This window comes from Canis lupus, chromosome X, assembly GCF_048164855.1.
Source record: "Canis lupus baileyi chromosome X, mCanLup2.hap1, whole genome shotgun sequence".
Classification (NCBI taxonomy): domain Eukaryota; kingdom Metazoa; phylum Chordata; class Mammalia; order Carnivora; family Canidae; genus Canis; species Canis lupus.
In genome coordinates, this window is record NC_132876.1 from 28,832,625 (window position 1) to 28,850,774 (window position 18,150).

At 41.0% G+C, this 18,150-nt stretch overlaps 1 protein-coding gene across 2 annotated transcripts in view; it reads left to right on the forward strand.

The window, feature by feature from the left end:
• The first annotated feature begins 7,592 nt into the window (after positions 1–7,592).
• THOC2 (THO complex subunit 2) overlaps positions 7,593–18,150 on the forward strand; it is a 129,760-nt gene continuing 119,202 nt past the window's right edge. Inside the window, exon 1 of one of the 2 annotated variants that reach the window (XM_072816488.1) lies at positions 7,593–7,692. Coding sequence is in view for 1 of the 2 variants with exons in the window: in XM_072816484.1 (XP_072672585.1) it covers positions 13,074–13,186 (113 nt within the window). In the remaining variant the exon portion in view is untranslated. Of the gene's footprint in view, positions 7,693–13,048; positions 13,187–18,150 lie in introns of those variants that run through there. The other variant, XM_072816484.1, reaches the window with a different exon arrangement.

An 18,150-nucleotide genomic window follows, 5' to 3' on the forward strand; every position in this document is an offset into this window, starting at 1 on the left:
TGCCGCTTCTGCGCCGCGGCTCTGGTTCCGCTGGTTCCGCGGTCCTGCTGCGTCCGCTCGGAGTGGCCGGGCCCCGCGCCCCGCGCCCCGCGCCCCGCGCCCGGGCGCCGCCCGCCTGACCCCGGGCTGGCCTTCCCCGCCCGGCCGCCCGGCGCCCGCTCCCGAAGCCGGGTGGTTTGGAAGGGACCAATAAAATAGATGCACTCTTGGCCCCCAGACTAAGGTAGGAAGGAAGAAAAGGAGGAAGTGGAGGCAGAATATTAGAAAGGACGATGGAGATAAAAACAGACGTATATTAAAAACCTTTAAAGAGAACCAATCTCGTGTGCGACAAATGTGCGTATGCGGACGGAAGGGTGGATTTCCTGGCCAACTAGAAACTACCAGAATTGACCCAAGAAGCAGAAAACCAGAAAAGAGCGGTAACTGTAGCCGAGAATGGAAAGTCGGCAGGTCCAGTTGCTTTCATAGCGAAGTTCTAGAGAATAATAAATTTAATAAAACAAATAATTTGAATATCATCTGGTCCCTTACGGACCAGTGTTTTTCAAAACATCTGTAGTGAAGGATCCATTTTAAAAAAAGTATGATTATTGTGGAGATATACTTTTGTAACATTTAATAAGAATGTTAGAGAAATGAAGTAAGCAAAGTGCGAGCACAATTTTTAAATGTTAAGATTCATCGGAAATAAATGACATTTTATTAAATATCAAAACCAATTTAACATATGGACAAAAAAGTAATTACAAAAACAGCATGCACTGTTCATTGATGAACCCAGCGGTCACTGCTTGGATGTCATAGTGATGTCAAATTGCTATAAAGGTTTCTAAGCCCTCTCCATTTCTGTACTTATCCCACCATGGGTTGGTAACAAACCGTTCAGGGACTGGCACCAGTTGTCAGTCCACGGAAACAGATGAAAAGATCCCAAATTCATTTTTTAGAGCTAGTATAGCCTTACGTATGCTTATATGATATCAAAATATTTGTACAAAATATACACATAGAAATTCCAAATAAAATCTTAATAAACAGAACCTTGCAGTGTAGCAAAAGAATAATACACCATGATCAAGTAGGGTTTATTTCAGAAATGCAAAAATGATTCAGCATTAGGAAGTTTATCAACAACAACAACAAAAAAAAACAAAGGAAGTTTATCAACACAATTTATGACAAAACAAATAAAGGAGAAACCCCATAGTATTATGTTAACAGAAACTGAAAAAGCATTTAAAAATTCAGCATCCCATCCTTTAAATTTTTTTATTTAATTTTTTTTTTTTTAATGTAGGCTCCACACTCAGGGTGGAGCCCAACACAGGACCTCAACTCACAACCTTGAAATTCAGACCTGAGCTGAGATCAAGAGTCAGATGCTTAACCAGCTGAGCCATTCAGGTACCCCTTCAGGAGCCATTCTTAATAAGTACTTCAAGTAAAATAGAAATTTATTAACTTATTAAAGTAGAAATTTAAAAGAAACTACTTAACTATGATAAAGATTGCTTACCAAAACTCAACAGCAAACATTATACCAAATGATAAAATAGTAAAGTCATTTCATTAAAGTCATGAATGAGAGGAGGCTGCTGTCAGCATTATTCAACATTGTTTTGGATGTCCTAACTAATCTAGTCAGACAAGACAGTGAAGTATTATGTGTAGCCTACTGTTAGTTGTCTTCAAAATTCTGTTCTCCCTGTCTTCCTTAGAAATATTGTTTTAACTAAGGGCATGGCTTAGAGACTACATTTCCCAGTTTCTCCTGAAGCTAAGTGCAGCCATATGACTGTTTGCACCAGTGGCATATGCACCGATGTGATGAGGTCAACATATTGCTCAATTGCTTAAAAGGAAATTGTTTATTCTAGACTTTCCTCCCACCTTGTTCCTCTGGGGCTGGAACATAGATGTAACTGTAACTACACTTCAACCATGCAGATGAGTACAACGCTCCAGTAGATGGCAGGACAACAAGATGAAAGGAACATGGGTCACTGAATAACCTGGAGGAGCAAGGATATTTGTTCTGCCAGCCTGAACTGGTCAACGATTATGTATGAAAGAAAGAAACTTAAATCTTATTTACATCACTGTATTTCTCTCTCTCTCTCTTTTTCTCCCTCTCTCTTAGGTGTATTCAGCTTTTACTATAACTGGAATGATAGGAATCTGCATTAGAAAGAATATGCAAAAATTATCCTATTTATTTTTTATTTATTATTTTTATTTTTTTTAAGATTTTATCTTTTTTTTTTTTTTTTTTTTTAGATTTTATCTTTTTTTAAAGTAATCTCTACACCCAGTGTGGGGCTTGAACTTCCAACCTCGAGATGGACAGCCACATGCTTCACTGAGTGAGCCAGCCAGGCACCCCCAGATTATCCTATTTAAAAAATTATATTTGGGCAGCCCTGGTGGCCCAGTGGTTTAGTGCCACCTTCAGCCCGGGGCGTGATCTTGGAGACCCGGGATCAAGTCCCGCGTCGGGCTCCCTGCATGGAGCCTGCTTCTCCCTCTGCCTGTCTCTCTGCCTCTCTCTCTCTTTGTGCCTCTCATGAATAAATAAAATAAAATCTTAAAAAATTATATTTGTAGAAAGCTTACTAGATTCTAGTTTTACAAAAACTACCAGAAGTAATATAAGTTTTTGGTGAGATGGTTAACTATATGAAAATAGGCAAAAACCAATAATACTTTTTTTTCCAAAAATACTTCTTAATATTATCAATAACCAGCTAGAAATAGTAGTGGGAAAGTATTCCATTCACAATACTGACAAAAATTTAAAATATTTAGGAATGAGGGGCTCCTGGCCGGCTCAGTAAGGGGAGTGTGCAACTCTTGATCTCAGGGTTGTGAGTTTGAGCCCCACATTGGAGATAGAGATTACTTAAATAAATAAAACTTAAAAAAATACTTAGGAATGAGTGGAAGAGGAAATATACAGAATGTATATGAAGAACATTATAGCTTCTTACTGAAGAACATAATATAAGATCTGAAGGGGGTTGCCTGGCTGGCTCAGTCGATGGAACCTACAAATCTTGATCTCAGACTTGTGAGTTTGAGTTCCACACTGGGTGGAGAGATTACTTAAAAAAAAGATCTGAAGATATAGAAAGACATAATACAATACGAACAGTAATCTTACCCAAATGACAAATATAATGCAATTCAAAATTCAAATATGACTCTTATAAAAGTCTCATTATTTAATTAATCAAAAAATTAATATTTTATTATTTTAAATGAGTTAAATATTCATATGGTTCAAGTTCAAAAGTTACCAAGAGGCATGCAGCTCTCTTCACCCCTCCCACAGCCACAGTTATCTTCTGCATAGATAATTTAAGTCACAAGTTTCCCCCATATACTTTCAGAGATATTTGATTCTTTTTTTTTTAAGATTTTATTTATTTATTCATGAGAGACACAGAGAGAAAGAGAGAGAGAGACACAGGCAGAGGGAGAAGCAGGCTCCGTGCAGGGAGCCCAATGTGGAACTTGATCCCAGGACTCCAGGATCACACCCTAGGCCAAAGGCAGGTGCTAAACTACTGAGCCACCCAGGGATCCCCAAATTTGAATCATTTTTTGACACAGTATTCACATTGTTCTTCATATTACTTTCCCTTTTTTATTTTTTTTAAAGATTTTATTTATTCATGAGAGACAGTGAGAGAGAGGCTGAGACACAGGCAGAGGGAGAAGCAAGCTCCATGCAGGGAGCCCGATGCAAGACTCAATCCCAGGACCCCGGGATCAAGACCTGAGCCAAAGGCAGACGCTCAACCAAAGGCAGACACTCAACCACCCAGGTGTCCCCATATTGCTTTGTCTTACCAAAGTAACTCTGAGATGTACCTGAAGAGCTTGCTTCTTGTTCCTTTGTGTATATAGAATTTCATTTTTAGGGATTTACCATTGTTTAACGAGTTCTCTGTTGATGGACTTTAATATTTAAAATACCTCACAGATCTCCTTCTATAACAAACAGTCTTTCAGTGAATAGCATCGTATATACAATTTGTATATTCCCAACTACATGTATAGTTGGGAATATACATATATAGCATAGGATTTCTAGTACTTCTGTAGAGCACATAGGATTTCTGAGTCAAGCAGCATGTATATTTTAAATGCTTGTATAAGGTGCCAAACTGCTCTCCATGTAAGCTGTATCAATTTATATTTCTACCAACAATGTATGAAAGTGGGTGTTTCCCTGCATTCTCACAAAAATAGCATTATATTAGACTTTTTGGTCTTTGCTTATCTGTGAAGTGTGGTTTCATTTTACATTTTCCTATTTATGATAAAGTTTGAACATGTTTACTTTTTTTTTTCTTCAAGGTGTATTTATTTCTGCGAGTTGAGCACACGTCCTGTCCCTCGCAGTTCCACAGTGCCTGCAGATTTTGTTTCTTTTCTTTTCTTTTTTTATAAATTTATTTTTTATTGGTGTTCAATTTGCCAACATATAGAATAACACCCAGTGTTCATCCCATCAAGTGTCCCCCTCAGTACCTGTCACCTAGTCACCCCCACCCCCCGCCCACCTCCCCTTCCACCACCCCGAGTTCGTTTCCAAGAGTTAGGAGTCTCTCATGTTCTGTCTCCCTCCCTGATATTTCCCACTCATTTTTCTCCTTTCCCCTTTATTCCCTTTCACTATTTTTTATATTCCCCAAATGAATGAGACCATATAATGTTTGTCCTTCTCCGATTGAACATGTTTTCATATGTCAAAGAGCCATTTATATTTATGTTTTGTGAACTGTATGCTCATATTGTTTGCCCATTATTCTACTGGGTTGTCACTCATTTTCTTGTTGATTTTATTGTGACTCTTTACATGTTACAGAAATTGATCCTTTGTGAGATTAGCTGCAAGTATATTTTACCAGATATAAAAGGTACCATAAAATCACCATAATCAAAACATATTGATTGTTGTATGATACCTATCCAGGAATAGACATTTGATCAACAAAATATAATTGTCCAGAAACAAAATCCAACTATGCATTGTAAAGTAATAGATAACAAAAGCAGCACTTTAATCCAATTGTTTGATAAACTGATGTTGGCACAATTGGCTATCCCACATGAAAGAAAACAACCATGCCTCTACATCATACCACATCAAAAGTATAACTTAGATGAATGAACAATTTTTTAATGAAATTATTTTAAGACAATTTTAGACTTACAGAAAAATAGCAAAGATAGTATGGAGTTTCCATAAATCTCACACCCAGTTTCTTTTATTAACATCTTACATTAATATAGGTGGTACATTTGTCATGATTTGTTCACCATACAGCAATATTGATTCATTTTTATCAACTAAGCTCCATACTTTATTTAGATTTCCTGAGTTTTACCCTAATGTCCTTTTTCTATTCCAGGATCCCATCCAGGATACTATATTACATTTAGTAGTCATATTTCACTGGGTTCTTTTTGACTGTGACAGTTTCTTAGACTTTCCTTGGTTTCCATTACCTTGACTGCTTTGAGGAATACTCGTTAGGTATTTTACAGTATGTTCCTCAGTTGAAGTTTGTTTTCTCAATATTAGACTAGTGTTACGGGTTTTGAATATCACCACAGAGGTAACATGCTATGTCATCACATTTTAGCAAAGAGGAAATATTATCAAAATAGCATCTTTGTTCTTATTAACCTTGATCACCTGTTGAGGTAGCGTTTGTCAGTTTTGTCCACTGGAAAATTGCTTCCCCCATCACCTATACTGTACTCTTTGGAGGGATGCCATCATGCACAGGCTGCACTTTTTAAAATAAGTTTTTAAAATGATTTTATTTATTTACTTGAGAGAGACAGAGATAGTGACAGAGAGCACAAGCGGGGAGGAGAGGGGGAGGAGAGGGAGAAGCAGGTTCCCCACTGAGTGGGGCTCGAGACTATGACCTGAGCTGAAGGCAGACACTTAACTGACTGGGCCACCCAAGTGCCCCACATAGTCCACATAAGTAGTGGGGGGTTATGACATACCTCCTTGAGGGCAGAGTGTTTACATAACTTATTTGGAATTCTTCTGAGTGGGAGATTTTTCTCTTTTCCCTATGTCTTTATATAATCGTTTATTTATAAGAGTATGAATCTGTGAATATGTATTTTATACTTTAATCTAACACTACTTTTTTGTTGCTACTTAAGTTATTCCAGCTTGGGTTATCAGGAGCTCTTTCAGTTTGACTCCTGTGTCCCTTTGACATACCTCCATCATTGTAGGCTTGTTTTTAAGATTTTATTTGTTTAGAGCAAGCAGAGGGAGGGGATAAAGGGAAAGGGAGACAGAATCTCAAGCAGACTTCCTACTGAGCACGAGCCCATCTTGGGGCTCGATCTCACAACCCTGAGATCGTGACCTGAGCTGAAAGTGAGAGTCGGATGCTTAACCGACTGTGCCACAGTTGTCCCAGAAGGCAGGTTTTTGTCAGTGAAAATACGCATACCCGCATAACTTTTAATTAGCAATCCTTAATTTCAGAGTCTATCCTATATAAATAGAAGTACTGGTTCCTTAGGCTGTATGTCTAAGAATGCTTATGGCAGGGCAGTATTTTTTGTGGAGGCAAGTCTGGAAACTACCTAAATGTTTAGCTGTAGGAGGATGGATATGGATATCCATATTATGGAATTTGACACAGCTCTTAAGATATGAATTAGATATATAATTTATTGGCCTAAAGAATTTCCATAAAGCCTTATAAAATGAAAAAAGGTTATTGCAGAACAGTGTGTATGGTATGAGTTTTTGGGAGGTAACAACCAACAACAATGGCAACAAAAACCTTCCATATGTGTATTTTTCAGTATGAACAAAGGCCAGAGAGGAGGTGTGTTAGGTTGGGTTTTCCCACCGTGAGTCACTGAGGTAAGACTTTGAGTATAAGTAGTCTACTTGGGAGGTGATAAGCATCAGTAGGGAAATAGAAAAGCGAGGCAGGGAAGGAAGGAAACCAATGCAAATTGCATTAGTGAGCAGGTATGGCTCTGGGAAGTTAGGTCTCAGTCCTCATGGGGTGACTGTGGAATACACCTCAAAGTTGTCTCACCTGGGCAGGAGGTAAGGAAGCTGGCACTATTCCCTGCCAGTCCCATCAGGGTATGGCATCGCTTCTTATTTTCACTGGCTTCGGGGAGTTTCCACTTAGCCATTTCTATCATAATGGCTTTTGCCTGTTATGTGAGGGAACAATTTGAGAGTTCTTCTAACTGCTGAATATGTCTCTTCCAAGAATATAGTCAGGGACCAGAGAAATGACCACAGACTAGGTGTGGATCCATTGGATTCACTGTAAGACTTGGGCTAGGACTCCATTTCTTACTGAACCTCCACACATCCCACTCTAACAGAGGGCCCTATGACAGTGCTTTAGGTTCTCTGACATCACCTCCACAAAATATGGGTATCGAGTATTCCTTTTCCCCCTACTTCACAGTCACACTGATAAATGGGCTAGGTCCTGCTAAGGCAGACTTGCTGGAATCATAACTGTGTATATTTGCTGTTGCTTTGCAGAATCCTTCCTCATGGGGACTTGGCCTTTCTTCACTTGATCAGTTCTGGGTCTGAGAACCTGCTCAGGGGTGGAAATCAGAAAAAGGAAAATGATTTTTCCACTGTGGCAACTGACAGGCTACTGAGTAAGTATTCTTGATTTGATCTTCATTTTTTTAGTTTTATAAGCAATACTCTTGCTGGTTTCTGTTATGAGCTCAATTATGTCCCCTCCTCCCAACATTCATATGTTGAAGTCCTACTCTCAGTATCTTACAGTGTGATATATGTAGAGATAGGGCTTTTAAAGAAGTAATTAAGGCAGAATGAGTAGGTCTTAATCCAATATGACTGGTGTCCTTATAAGAAGAATAAATTAGGACACAGACAACACACAGACCGAGGGGCAACAGGGAGAAGGCAGCCATCTTCAAGCCAAGGAGAGAGGCCTCAGAAGAAACTGACTCTGCCAACAATTTGATTTGGGACTTCTAGTTTTGAGAGCTGTGAGGAAATAAACTCCACTTCATTTACTATATGGCTTTGTTGTTTCCAAGTTTCAAGGAGCCATTCCAGCAGCATACTAGGACTGACTCCAGGTATCCCTGCCAAGATGTGAAATCCTGAGTCATGGGAGAGTGTTCCAATATCAAAAACTCTTCCATATCCAGTTTTATATTCTTCCCTGGTCCAGTACCCCCAAAATCCATTCCCAGGTTTATTCTCTCAATTCCATCAAGTATATATTTACCAAGTCCTACAACTATTCAGTGAATAATCTCTTTTATCTTCTGCAAGAAATGGTATTTCTCTGCTTGGGCCATACTAAGAATTGTCCCTAAAACAAATATACTGAGGCAGGGGCAGATCTTAAGAAAGATGAGCATCATCCTCCTTGTAACTCTACCACTCTCACAATCAAATCTGGGCCTGATTTTTAGCCTAGACTGCCCCTTTCCAGAAAGATGGAAAAAGATAAAAGTTCCCATGAAGGCCTTCTACTTCCATTCTGTTCCTTGACTTAATAACTGGTTGACCACATCTGTCATTTGCTTTCTTTTTTTTAAAAAAAATTATTTATTTTTTTATTCACGAGAGATAGAGAGAGAGGCAGAGACATAGGCAGAGGGAGAAGCAGGCTCCCTGCAGGGAGCCCGATGTGGGACTCAATCCCAGGAACTCGGGGTCATGACCTGAACCAAAGGCAGATAGTGAACCACTGAGCCACCCAAGCGTCCCTGTCATTTGCTTTCTTTAGGATTTCTATGATCATTGAGACAGGTCATGTCTTGTTGGACAAGAGCAAACAAATTCCCTGATTCTCAAAGTTTTCATCTTTCAAGTGCTAGAGCTATTGCATGAATCCGTGCATTTTCTTCCATTTTTATCCTATCCCAATCCAGCATAGGTAAGAGTCTCTCAATTGTAATTCTACAGCATGCCAGGGATTGCCACCCCTCTACTTACCAGTAGTAATGAGGTCTTTGTGTTCATGTGTTATATGAGTAATCCAATTCCAGAACCCCATCCTGAAGGTCTACTTCAAAAGACCACTTCTGGTATCAAATTTCTTACTTTGGGTGAAAAAGACTTTCAGATGAGTATTTGAGACCAAGTGATTTATTTGGAAGGTAATCCCAGGAAGCCATGGAGGGGAGTGCGGAAGTGAGACAGGGAAGACCTGAAAAACAATACAATCTTTTAATGAACAGGTTAGTGCTGTGGGCAACTGGGACTTGACTCTACTGGGACTTCAGGAAGACAAAATATGCCTTGGGTTTTCCATCCAGGAAACAAGGAAGCTGGCACATTTTTCTTATATTCATATTCATCACTGATAGGTTTGCTCCTATGGACCTTAACTCCATGCCACACTGCTGGCTAAGCACACTCCTGAGCCAGAAAGTCCTCAGGCAGAGTCACAGGTGCCTGCAGTAAGAAGTCATTGAAACAGAAACAACGAGTGCCTAGGGAATACTGGGAGGGGCATCAAGCACAGGATGTTAACCTTTTATATACACTCGCGTCCTTTTTCTAGTTGAGGCGAGCACGTGCCCTGTGCACTGGCTGCCAAGGGGCAGGAAGATGAAAGATTTCCTCCTTTAGACTTTGAAGTGGGCAGTGTAGTCCACCAATGCTGTACACACTGGGGATTTCCCACCAAATAGGAAGGGAATTGGATGTTGGACATAAAAAAATTCCACTGTGCACATATTTCATGATCAAGTTAGGTCTCTGTGACATATGATATTCCCTCATTGTCATTTATACCCACTTGTCACTGAGAGATGTTTTTGTCTGCATGTAACTGAATAACTACAAGAGCTGAAAAGTATGGGTCTATAGGGTTTTTTTTCCCCCGCTAACAGAGGGGAACTAGAAGACTAGATGTCAGGGGCTGCTGGCATTTCTTTAGCAGCTCAACAATATCAGGGCTGATGGCTCCGCAGTTGTCTTGGCCTTTCCCTCAGGGTCACTGGATGACTTCTATGGCTGCACATTCAAGGCAAGAATAAGGAAGAAGAGGAAGGGACGATATTTTTATCAGGATAGCAAAAGTTTTCCCAAGTAATCCATGCATGAGTTTCCTATGCCTGCTCTAACAAAGCTCTGTAAATGTAGTGGCTTAAAGCAACACAAGCTTATCATCTTATAGTTCTGGATGTTAGAAGTCTGAAATGGGTATTGCTAGGCTAAAATCACAGTTTTGGTAGGGTTGCCTTCCTTCTGGGGTCTCTAAGAGAATGTCTATTTCCTTACCTTTTCCAGCTTCCAGAGGGTGCCTGTATTCCTTGACTGGTGCCCACCCTTCCATCTTCATAGCCAGCAATCACATTACTGTGACTTCTGCTTTTTGTCATCACATCTTCTCTGACTTTTTTGGCCCTCCGTCTGCCACATTTAAGGATCCTTGTGATTACATTGAGTCTACCTGGATAATCCAGGCTACATTCCCTCTTCTCTTTTTTTTTGTTTCATATTTTTTATTTAAACTTTAGTTAACATATAGTGTAATATTGGTTTCAGGAGTAGAATTTAGTGATTCATCATTTCCTTATAACACCCAGTGCTTACATTCCCTCTTCTAAGGTTAACTGATTAGTAAGCTTAATTCCATCTGCAACCTTAATTCTTTGCCATGTAACCTAACATATGCACAAGTTCTGAGGATTAGGATATGACTGAGGAGGGCAGCCCCGGTGGCGCAGCAGTTTAGTGCTGCCTGAAGCCTGGGGTGTGATCCTGGAGACCTGGGATTGAGTCCCATGTCAGGCTTCCTGTATGGGGCCTGCTTCTCTCTCTGCCTCTCTCTCTCTCTCTCTCTCTCTGTGTGTGTGTGTGTCTCTATGAATAAATAAAGTCTTTTTTTTTTTTTCAAAAAAAGGATATGACTGAGGGGACAGTGATCTGCCTACCACGACCCACTTTTGTCTCATTGGCCAGAATTCTAGCTGGAAGGAGGCTTGAGAGTGAAATTTGGGTAAGCTGAACAACAGCCATACCTTGCTAGCACTTCTCGAAGTTTGTAATTACATATTTCTTGTGTGATTTTCTCCCCCTAGTAGATCCTGTATTCCATGAGAGCAAGAACCATGTCTGTTTTGCTGAACGTTGTATTTTCAGCATGTAACAGGGTACCTAACATGTAGTAGCAGCTTGGTAAACTTTTAGTGTATAAAGGAATGTATGAACAAGTACACAGACACAAACACACGCACACACATATGAAAAAGCATACTATAGCATTTTCTGGATCATAACCAAGAAATGGAAGCAATCTAACTGTTCTTCTATAGGAAACTCATCATACAAATAATTGGTTTTTAAAAAGTAAACCCCTGGTACATGTCTACAAAGGAATATTCAGCCTTTGCAAACAATGAAATGAATCTTAAATGTAGGGACATGAAAGATTGTTCATTATTTATCACTAAGGGATTATGCAAGTTGCAGAACAGAACGTATTGTATGATCCTATTTGTGTGATAGAGAATAAACTGAAGCTTCTTGCCCTGGGGAAGGAAGAACACAAGGAACCAGAAAGAACAAAGAGTCAAATTCTTGGCCTTAAATTGTTCTGGAAACCCACACCAAGCACATTCTTGTCTCATGGTCTTTGCACTGATTGTTCTTTCTGAATCAAATACTCCTTCCTCACATATTAACATATTGATATTAATTCACATTAATGTTAACTTATTAATAGCTTGCTCTCCCCGTGACATTGTCTCTATCCAATGTCATCTTAAAGAGGGCCTGACTTGACCTCCCTGTCTTAACTAGCATGCCTTGTCACTCTTCATTCCTATGATCCACTTTATTTTATATGACATTATATACGTGTTTGTTTATTTTTAAGTGTATTTTTTTAAGATTTTATTTATTTATTCATGAGCGACACAGAGAGAGAGAGAGAGAGAGAGAGAGAGAGAGAGAGAGAGAGGCAGAGACACAGGCAGAGGGAGAAGCAGGCACCATGCAGGGAGCCCGACGCGGAACTCGATCCTAGGTCTTCAGGATCAGGCCCTGGGCTGAAGGCTATGCTAAACCGCTGAGCCACCTGGGCTGCCCTTTTTAAGTGTATTTAAGTAATCTCTACCTGCCACGGGGGGATCGAACTCACAACTCCCAGATCAAGAGTCACATGCTCTACTGATGGAACCAGCCAGGTGCTCCTTGCTTAACTGTTTATTATATCACTTCTCCACTAGAATGTAAATACCATGGGCCAGAGATCTAGGTGATTCTGATGCAGGTTGCTGAAGCACCGCAGATAGGAATCACTTCTAACTCTTAGGGCAGTAGTTCTCAAAGTGCAGTCTCCAGACCAGCAACATCAGCATCACCTGGGAATTTGTTAGAAAGGCAAATTCTCCAGCCTCACCCCAGATCTACTGAGTCAAAACCTCTGGGAGTAGGGCCCAGCAGTCTTTTGTTAACAAGCCTTCCAGTTGATTCTGATGCTCACTCAAGTCTGAGAACCACTGACTTTACTTTTTCTTTTTTAGGCAGTATTCCTTGGCTCTTTACTCAGGGATCTTTTCCAGGTAGAAGGAGGTTAACTCTCTTCCCTATTCTTTCCTCTGCATGCTCCTAAGAAGATTTTGAATAAGATAGAAATGTTGAGATTCTGTGTTTAACTTACCTTAATGTAACTTAAATTTTTCTTGAACTTTACTGCCTAGAAAAGGGTCTGACAGTAAGCATATTTGGCTTTGTGGGCCACACAGTCTGATGCAACTACACAACTCTGCCACTGTAGTGGGAAAGCAGCCAGAGACAATATGTAAATGAATGAGCATGGCTGTGTGCCAATAAAACTTCATAAATGGACACTGAAATTTGAATTGTCAGCAATCTGGTGGCATAATGTGTATATAATATGTTATTCTGCATTTCTCTGATTACATTCATTTGGCCTTTTCTGTGAAATACTTGCTCATTTCTTTTGCTCCCTTTCTTATTTGCTAAATGGAGCTCATTCCGGTGGGCAGTACCATTGGGCATTCCTTTTGTATGGAGGAAGATGAAGCCTGATATAAGGACAGTAGATCCTGAAAAGTGGCTAGTATCTTGCCTCATTGGAGACATGAAAGGAACAACACTGCCATACCAGTGGCAAGGCTGTCTGGGAAAGAGGTATGTATATGGGCCACTGGGGCTGGCTCCAAGTGTGCATATTTTTGTCTCATTAATATTCACCAAAAAGCATCCACTGCAGAGTAGATTCAAAACCAACCAGGTAGATAAGCCAAACTTTCTCCTTGGCCACCACAGTACTTGTGCAGTGGGCCCCAAATAGGTTGTTATGCTGACAGGCAGAGAGAGAGGCAATGGGTGTGCCCAGCAGCGTGGGCTTCACCTCTCCAAGCCTGGTTTAGCTACTGCCACTGCTAAGAAGCCAACAGCAGAGAAACAATGTTGAGTCCTTTATTCAGTGGATGGTTAAAGGGACACTAGCCAACCACCTTATGGTCTTAATTCCATTAGACCCTTTCTACCTTGGAAGGGATGGCAAGTTGTCTTTAATGGAATCGACACATACTTTGGATTTGGGTTTGTTTTGCCTGCCTGTACTGCCTCTGCCCAGTGCCGCCTCCTCCTCATTTGCTTCACAGGTTTCTCTCTCCAGTAAATGCTTTGCATCCTAACTCAATTTCAGCTTTGGCTTCCTAAAGAATGCATTCTGTGACAACCTCTTTTCTAGGGGGAAATGAGACACTTGTAATGCGTGGTATGCGCTGAATGATGATTACTCAAATTATCAGCGATGGTGGCTTGAAATGGAATACAAGTGGAGGGCAAAGCTTTGGGAAATCAAGTGGCTAGAGCACTTAGTCCCTATGGTGACAGTGATGATTGCGAAGGATGTGGCTAGGGCTAACTGCTTCTGATGACCGTAGAGAGCTTATACAGAAAAGAGGACAAATGGAAAGCCTTGAATGCACAACACAGATTAGAGTGGAAAATCAAAGAGCCTCACTGTCACCATTCAAGTAGTTTTATTCTCCTGGAACTGGAGGACAGATATGCCTGGCAATCATGCTCAGGGACTGATCATAAACTTTGCAGAGGTGCAGCACTGATTAAAGGTACGGCCTTGTTGGAGCTCTTAGGTTAACTGACAGGCTCTCCTGGGGAAATAATAGAACCCTGACACATTGGGTGGAAATATTTGGGTATAAACAGATGAAGCTGAGAAAAATTTAACCTTCATGTTCCCCTGAACCTTCCTTGCCAGTAGAAGGAGTCATACATCTTTTGTCTAATGGTACCAGCCCTTCCTCTGCATAAAAACCTTTTGATGACTTTCATGGGGGTGTTTGCCTCATAAGAAATACTGATTCTCCTCAGGACCAAACCCCACAACAGTTCATTGTCTCCACTCCCATAAGAGTTATTGGATTTCAGTAGAGCCTATATGCTCTAATGCCCAAGGAGAAGGGAATGTTGAAGTGGATCTATGATGTGCAATCTGCTCAGTGCCTGCCTCTAACTCTACTTGTAGAAAGACTGCAGTAGGGTTTCCTGGGCTGTGGGATTTTCAGTTTTAAAACTGTGACAGTCCCAGGAAATTCTGGACCAGTTGGTCACCCTGCTGGGAGGACACTCTTCACTAAAGCATTAAGAAATATATTGCTGAGAGGAGCACCAGTATGACTGAAAATCTCCACGGAATAGTCTCTGTAGGCCACAAATGATAGTGGGAGATGCTTCAGTGGAATTGGACACCCTGATTTCAATAGGATAATAGAGCCCTAAAGGGTAGAGTCCAGGCGATGGTGCCTAGCTGTCATAATTAATGTGGGTGCAATTGACATAAAGCACAAGGATAGAGTGTTTTGACTTCCATCTGTTGCAGAGGATGATTATGGAATTTCCTAGAAGTGAAATAGATGTGATACAGAGAAGCAGAAAAATTCTAGGTCAAGTGGACAAAAATTTTGCAGGCTCTTGAACTCTTACTCTATTCCCAGATCTACTAGGCCAGTTCCCAGATCTGGAGCTCTGTGATTTTTTTTTTTTTTTGAGCTCTTTGATTAAGGGGGAGGGCAGATCTCTTTGAGAAAGGACCTTGCCACAATGCTATTACAGATGGATACTGAAAATCTTTTTCCAAGTCTTCCTTACACTGAGACCTGTGGTCATTTACTAGGAGGCCATGACCAGGGTAAAGAAAATATCTGGAAACTTTTGAGGGTTATAAAATTCCAGCTATGAATTGATGCTAATTATTGGATAGTGTGCCACTGTGGTTCATCTCCAGGGTGGGGACTTAGGGAGTCAGGTGATAAATTAGGTCTTGGTCTGAGTTCATTTCAGCGGGAACCATCTTGGCATACTCACCACACGTTATTTTTCTGACTTATGATCCACGGAGGGAGGGTTCTTATTATAGGGAAAGGTCAAGTAGTTTCACCTGGAACTGCAACCCTTTCCCTTTCACCTCTACTGCCAAGAAAGTAAACCAAAGCAACACCAAATTCCTGGGGCAGTTGAAGAGATAAGAGCCACCACCAAAGACTTGAACAATGGAATTGTGATGACTCCAACCACATGCCCCGTTTGGCCTGTAGGAAAAGGCATTTAAGTTTTGGAGAATGCTTTTGAATTATTGTTAATTTAATCAGGCTGTGACACCAGTCACAACTCTGTTTCTTAATGTGGTATCTTTACTGGTGCAAATGAACCCAGCCTCTGGCACCTATTGACCTAACAACTATCATCAGCAGAGATAATCAGAAATAGTTTGCACTCGCTTTCTTACCTCAGGGCTATCTCAAACTATGCCATTTTCTGTCATAATCTACCAAAAGGAACTTCTCTTTTTACTCTATAGATATAATGCTGGTCCATGACATTGATAGCATTATGCTAATGAGTCTGAGGGGCAGGAAGAATCAAGTATTTTAGATGCCTTATGACCAGAGGATAGGAGATAAGCCTTGTGAAAGTTCAGGAGCCTGCTACATGGATGACATTTCTAGGGGTCCAGTGGTATAGGAGAATGTCAGAATATCTCTTCTGAAGTAAGAGATAAGTTGTTTTTCCTTGTACTGCCCACCACAAAGAAAGAAACCAATACTTGGACCTCTCTGGATTTAGGAGGCAACATATACCGTATTTGGATATGCTGCTCTAACCCATTACTGAGTAATCTCTGAGGCTGCCAGTTTTGAGTCGGATCTGAAGCAAGAAAAGTCTCAGCAACAAATATGAGTCTGTGGTGCATGTTCTATGAAGCCTGATAGCACAGACTCTTAGGGTGCTGAAGTAAGGCCATACTTTCCTTAACTGACAGTTATTCTCCGTTTGAAAGGCAATGGCTACCAGGCCCTGATAGTGATTGAATTCTGACCATGAGACACCAAGAGACTATGTGACTTGAACTGGCCATTAGGAAATGGGTATTATTTAATTCGCTCAATTATGAAATGGCCATGTGCAGCAGCATTCCATTGTTAAATCAACACTGTATATGAAATCAGATCTGAGAAAGTTGGGAAGGTAAAAGTGAATGAGGAAATGACTCAGACTCACATGGTACTTGGTCCTACTACATCACTGCCTCTCCATCAGCCCCTACATATGACCTCAAGGAGAGTTCTCTTTAATCATTGAACAGAACAAGAAAATGTATTCCTATGGCTTTATAGATGGATCTGCATGGTAGGCTGGCACCTGGCAGAAGTAGGTCACAGGTGGCTGACAGCTCCACTCAGGGATGGCCCCTAAAGACAGAAGGAAAGGAAAATCCTACCAACTAGTATATCTAATTATTTACTTTGGTGGATGGAGAAATGGCCTAATACACTGATGTAGACTGATTCAGGGACAGAGGCTAACATGTTGGCTGGACAGAGAAGAATGTGGAAAGAACAAGATAGGAATTTGGTGATAAGGAGACCTGGGAAAAAGGTATATGTATAGGCCTCCTAGAATGGGCCAGAAGTGTGAAGATATTTGTGTTCCATACAATTGCATCTAGAGGACATCCACCATGGAAGAGGCTCTCAGTAATCAGGTGGATAAGATAACCTATTCTGTTCGTGTCAGCCTCTTCAGCTACCCTAGTGCTTGCTCAGTAGACCCATATACAAAATAGTTGTGCCAGCTGGGATGAGGTATATATACAGGGTCTTCTCTCACTGAAGCTGATCTGTCTGCTACCACTTTGAATTGGCAACCTGCTTATCAGCAGAGACCAAATGCTGAGGCACCAATATGGTACCATTCCTTGGGGGGACCAGATAGTCATCTGGTGGCAGATTGGTTACACTGAACCCCTTCCATCACGGAGGAGGCACTGACTGTCTTCACAGGAATAGATACATATTCTGAATACGGATTTGATTTTCATGCTTGCAAAGCTTCTGCCAGCACTACCATGTGGACTCACAGAATGCCTGATTCATCACCATGGTATCCTACTCAACATTGCTTTCAACAAAGGAACTCAGTTTAGCGTGAAGTAAGTGTGGCGATGGGCTTGTTCCCATGGAATTCTTTGGTCTTAGCACATGTCTCATCACCTAGAAGCAACTGGCTTGATAGAATGGTGAAATTTCCTGCCAAAGGCTCAATTATGGCACCATAACCTGCAAATTTGGGGTACTGTCCTACAGAACCTAGTATATACTTTAAACCAAGGGCTAATATATCGTATCATCTCCCTTGTTGTCAGAATGTGTGGGTCCAGGATTTGAGAGGTGGAGGTGGGATTGACCCCTCTCCCTCAAGAAATATTTGCTTCATTCCTACATCTTGGACTCAGTGGATTAAGAGGTTCTAATGCCCAAGGGAGAAATGCTTCCACAAGGGAACATGTCAGGATCCTGTTTTGGAAACTGACATTGCCCTCTGGCCATTTTGTGTTCTCCATGCTGTTTAACAGGCAGGCAAGGGGTCACTGTACAGACCAGGGTGGTCTATCCTGATTACCAAAGGCAGATTAGGTTGCTCCTACACAATAGAGGCAAGGAGAACTATCTCTAGAACTCAGGGGCCTCACTGAGGTGCCTCCTATCACTCTCTTGTTCAATAGTACTGGTCAGTGAAAACTGGTAATCCAGTCAAGGTAAGATTATAAGGATTCACATCCG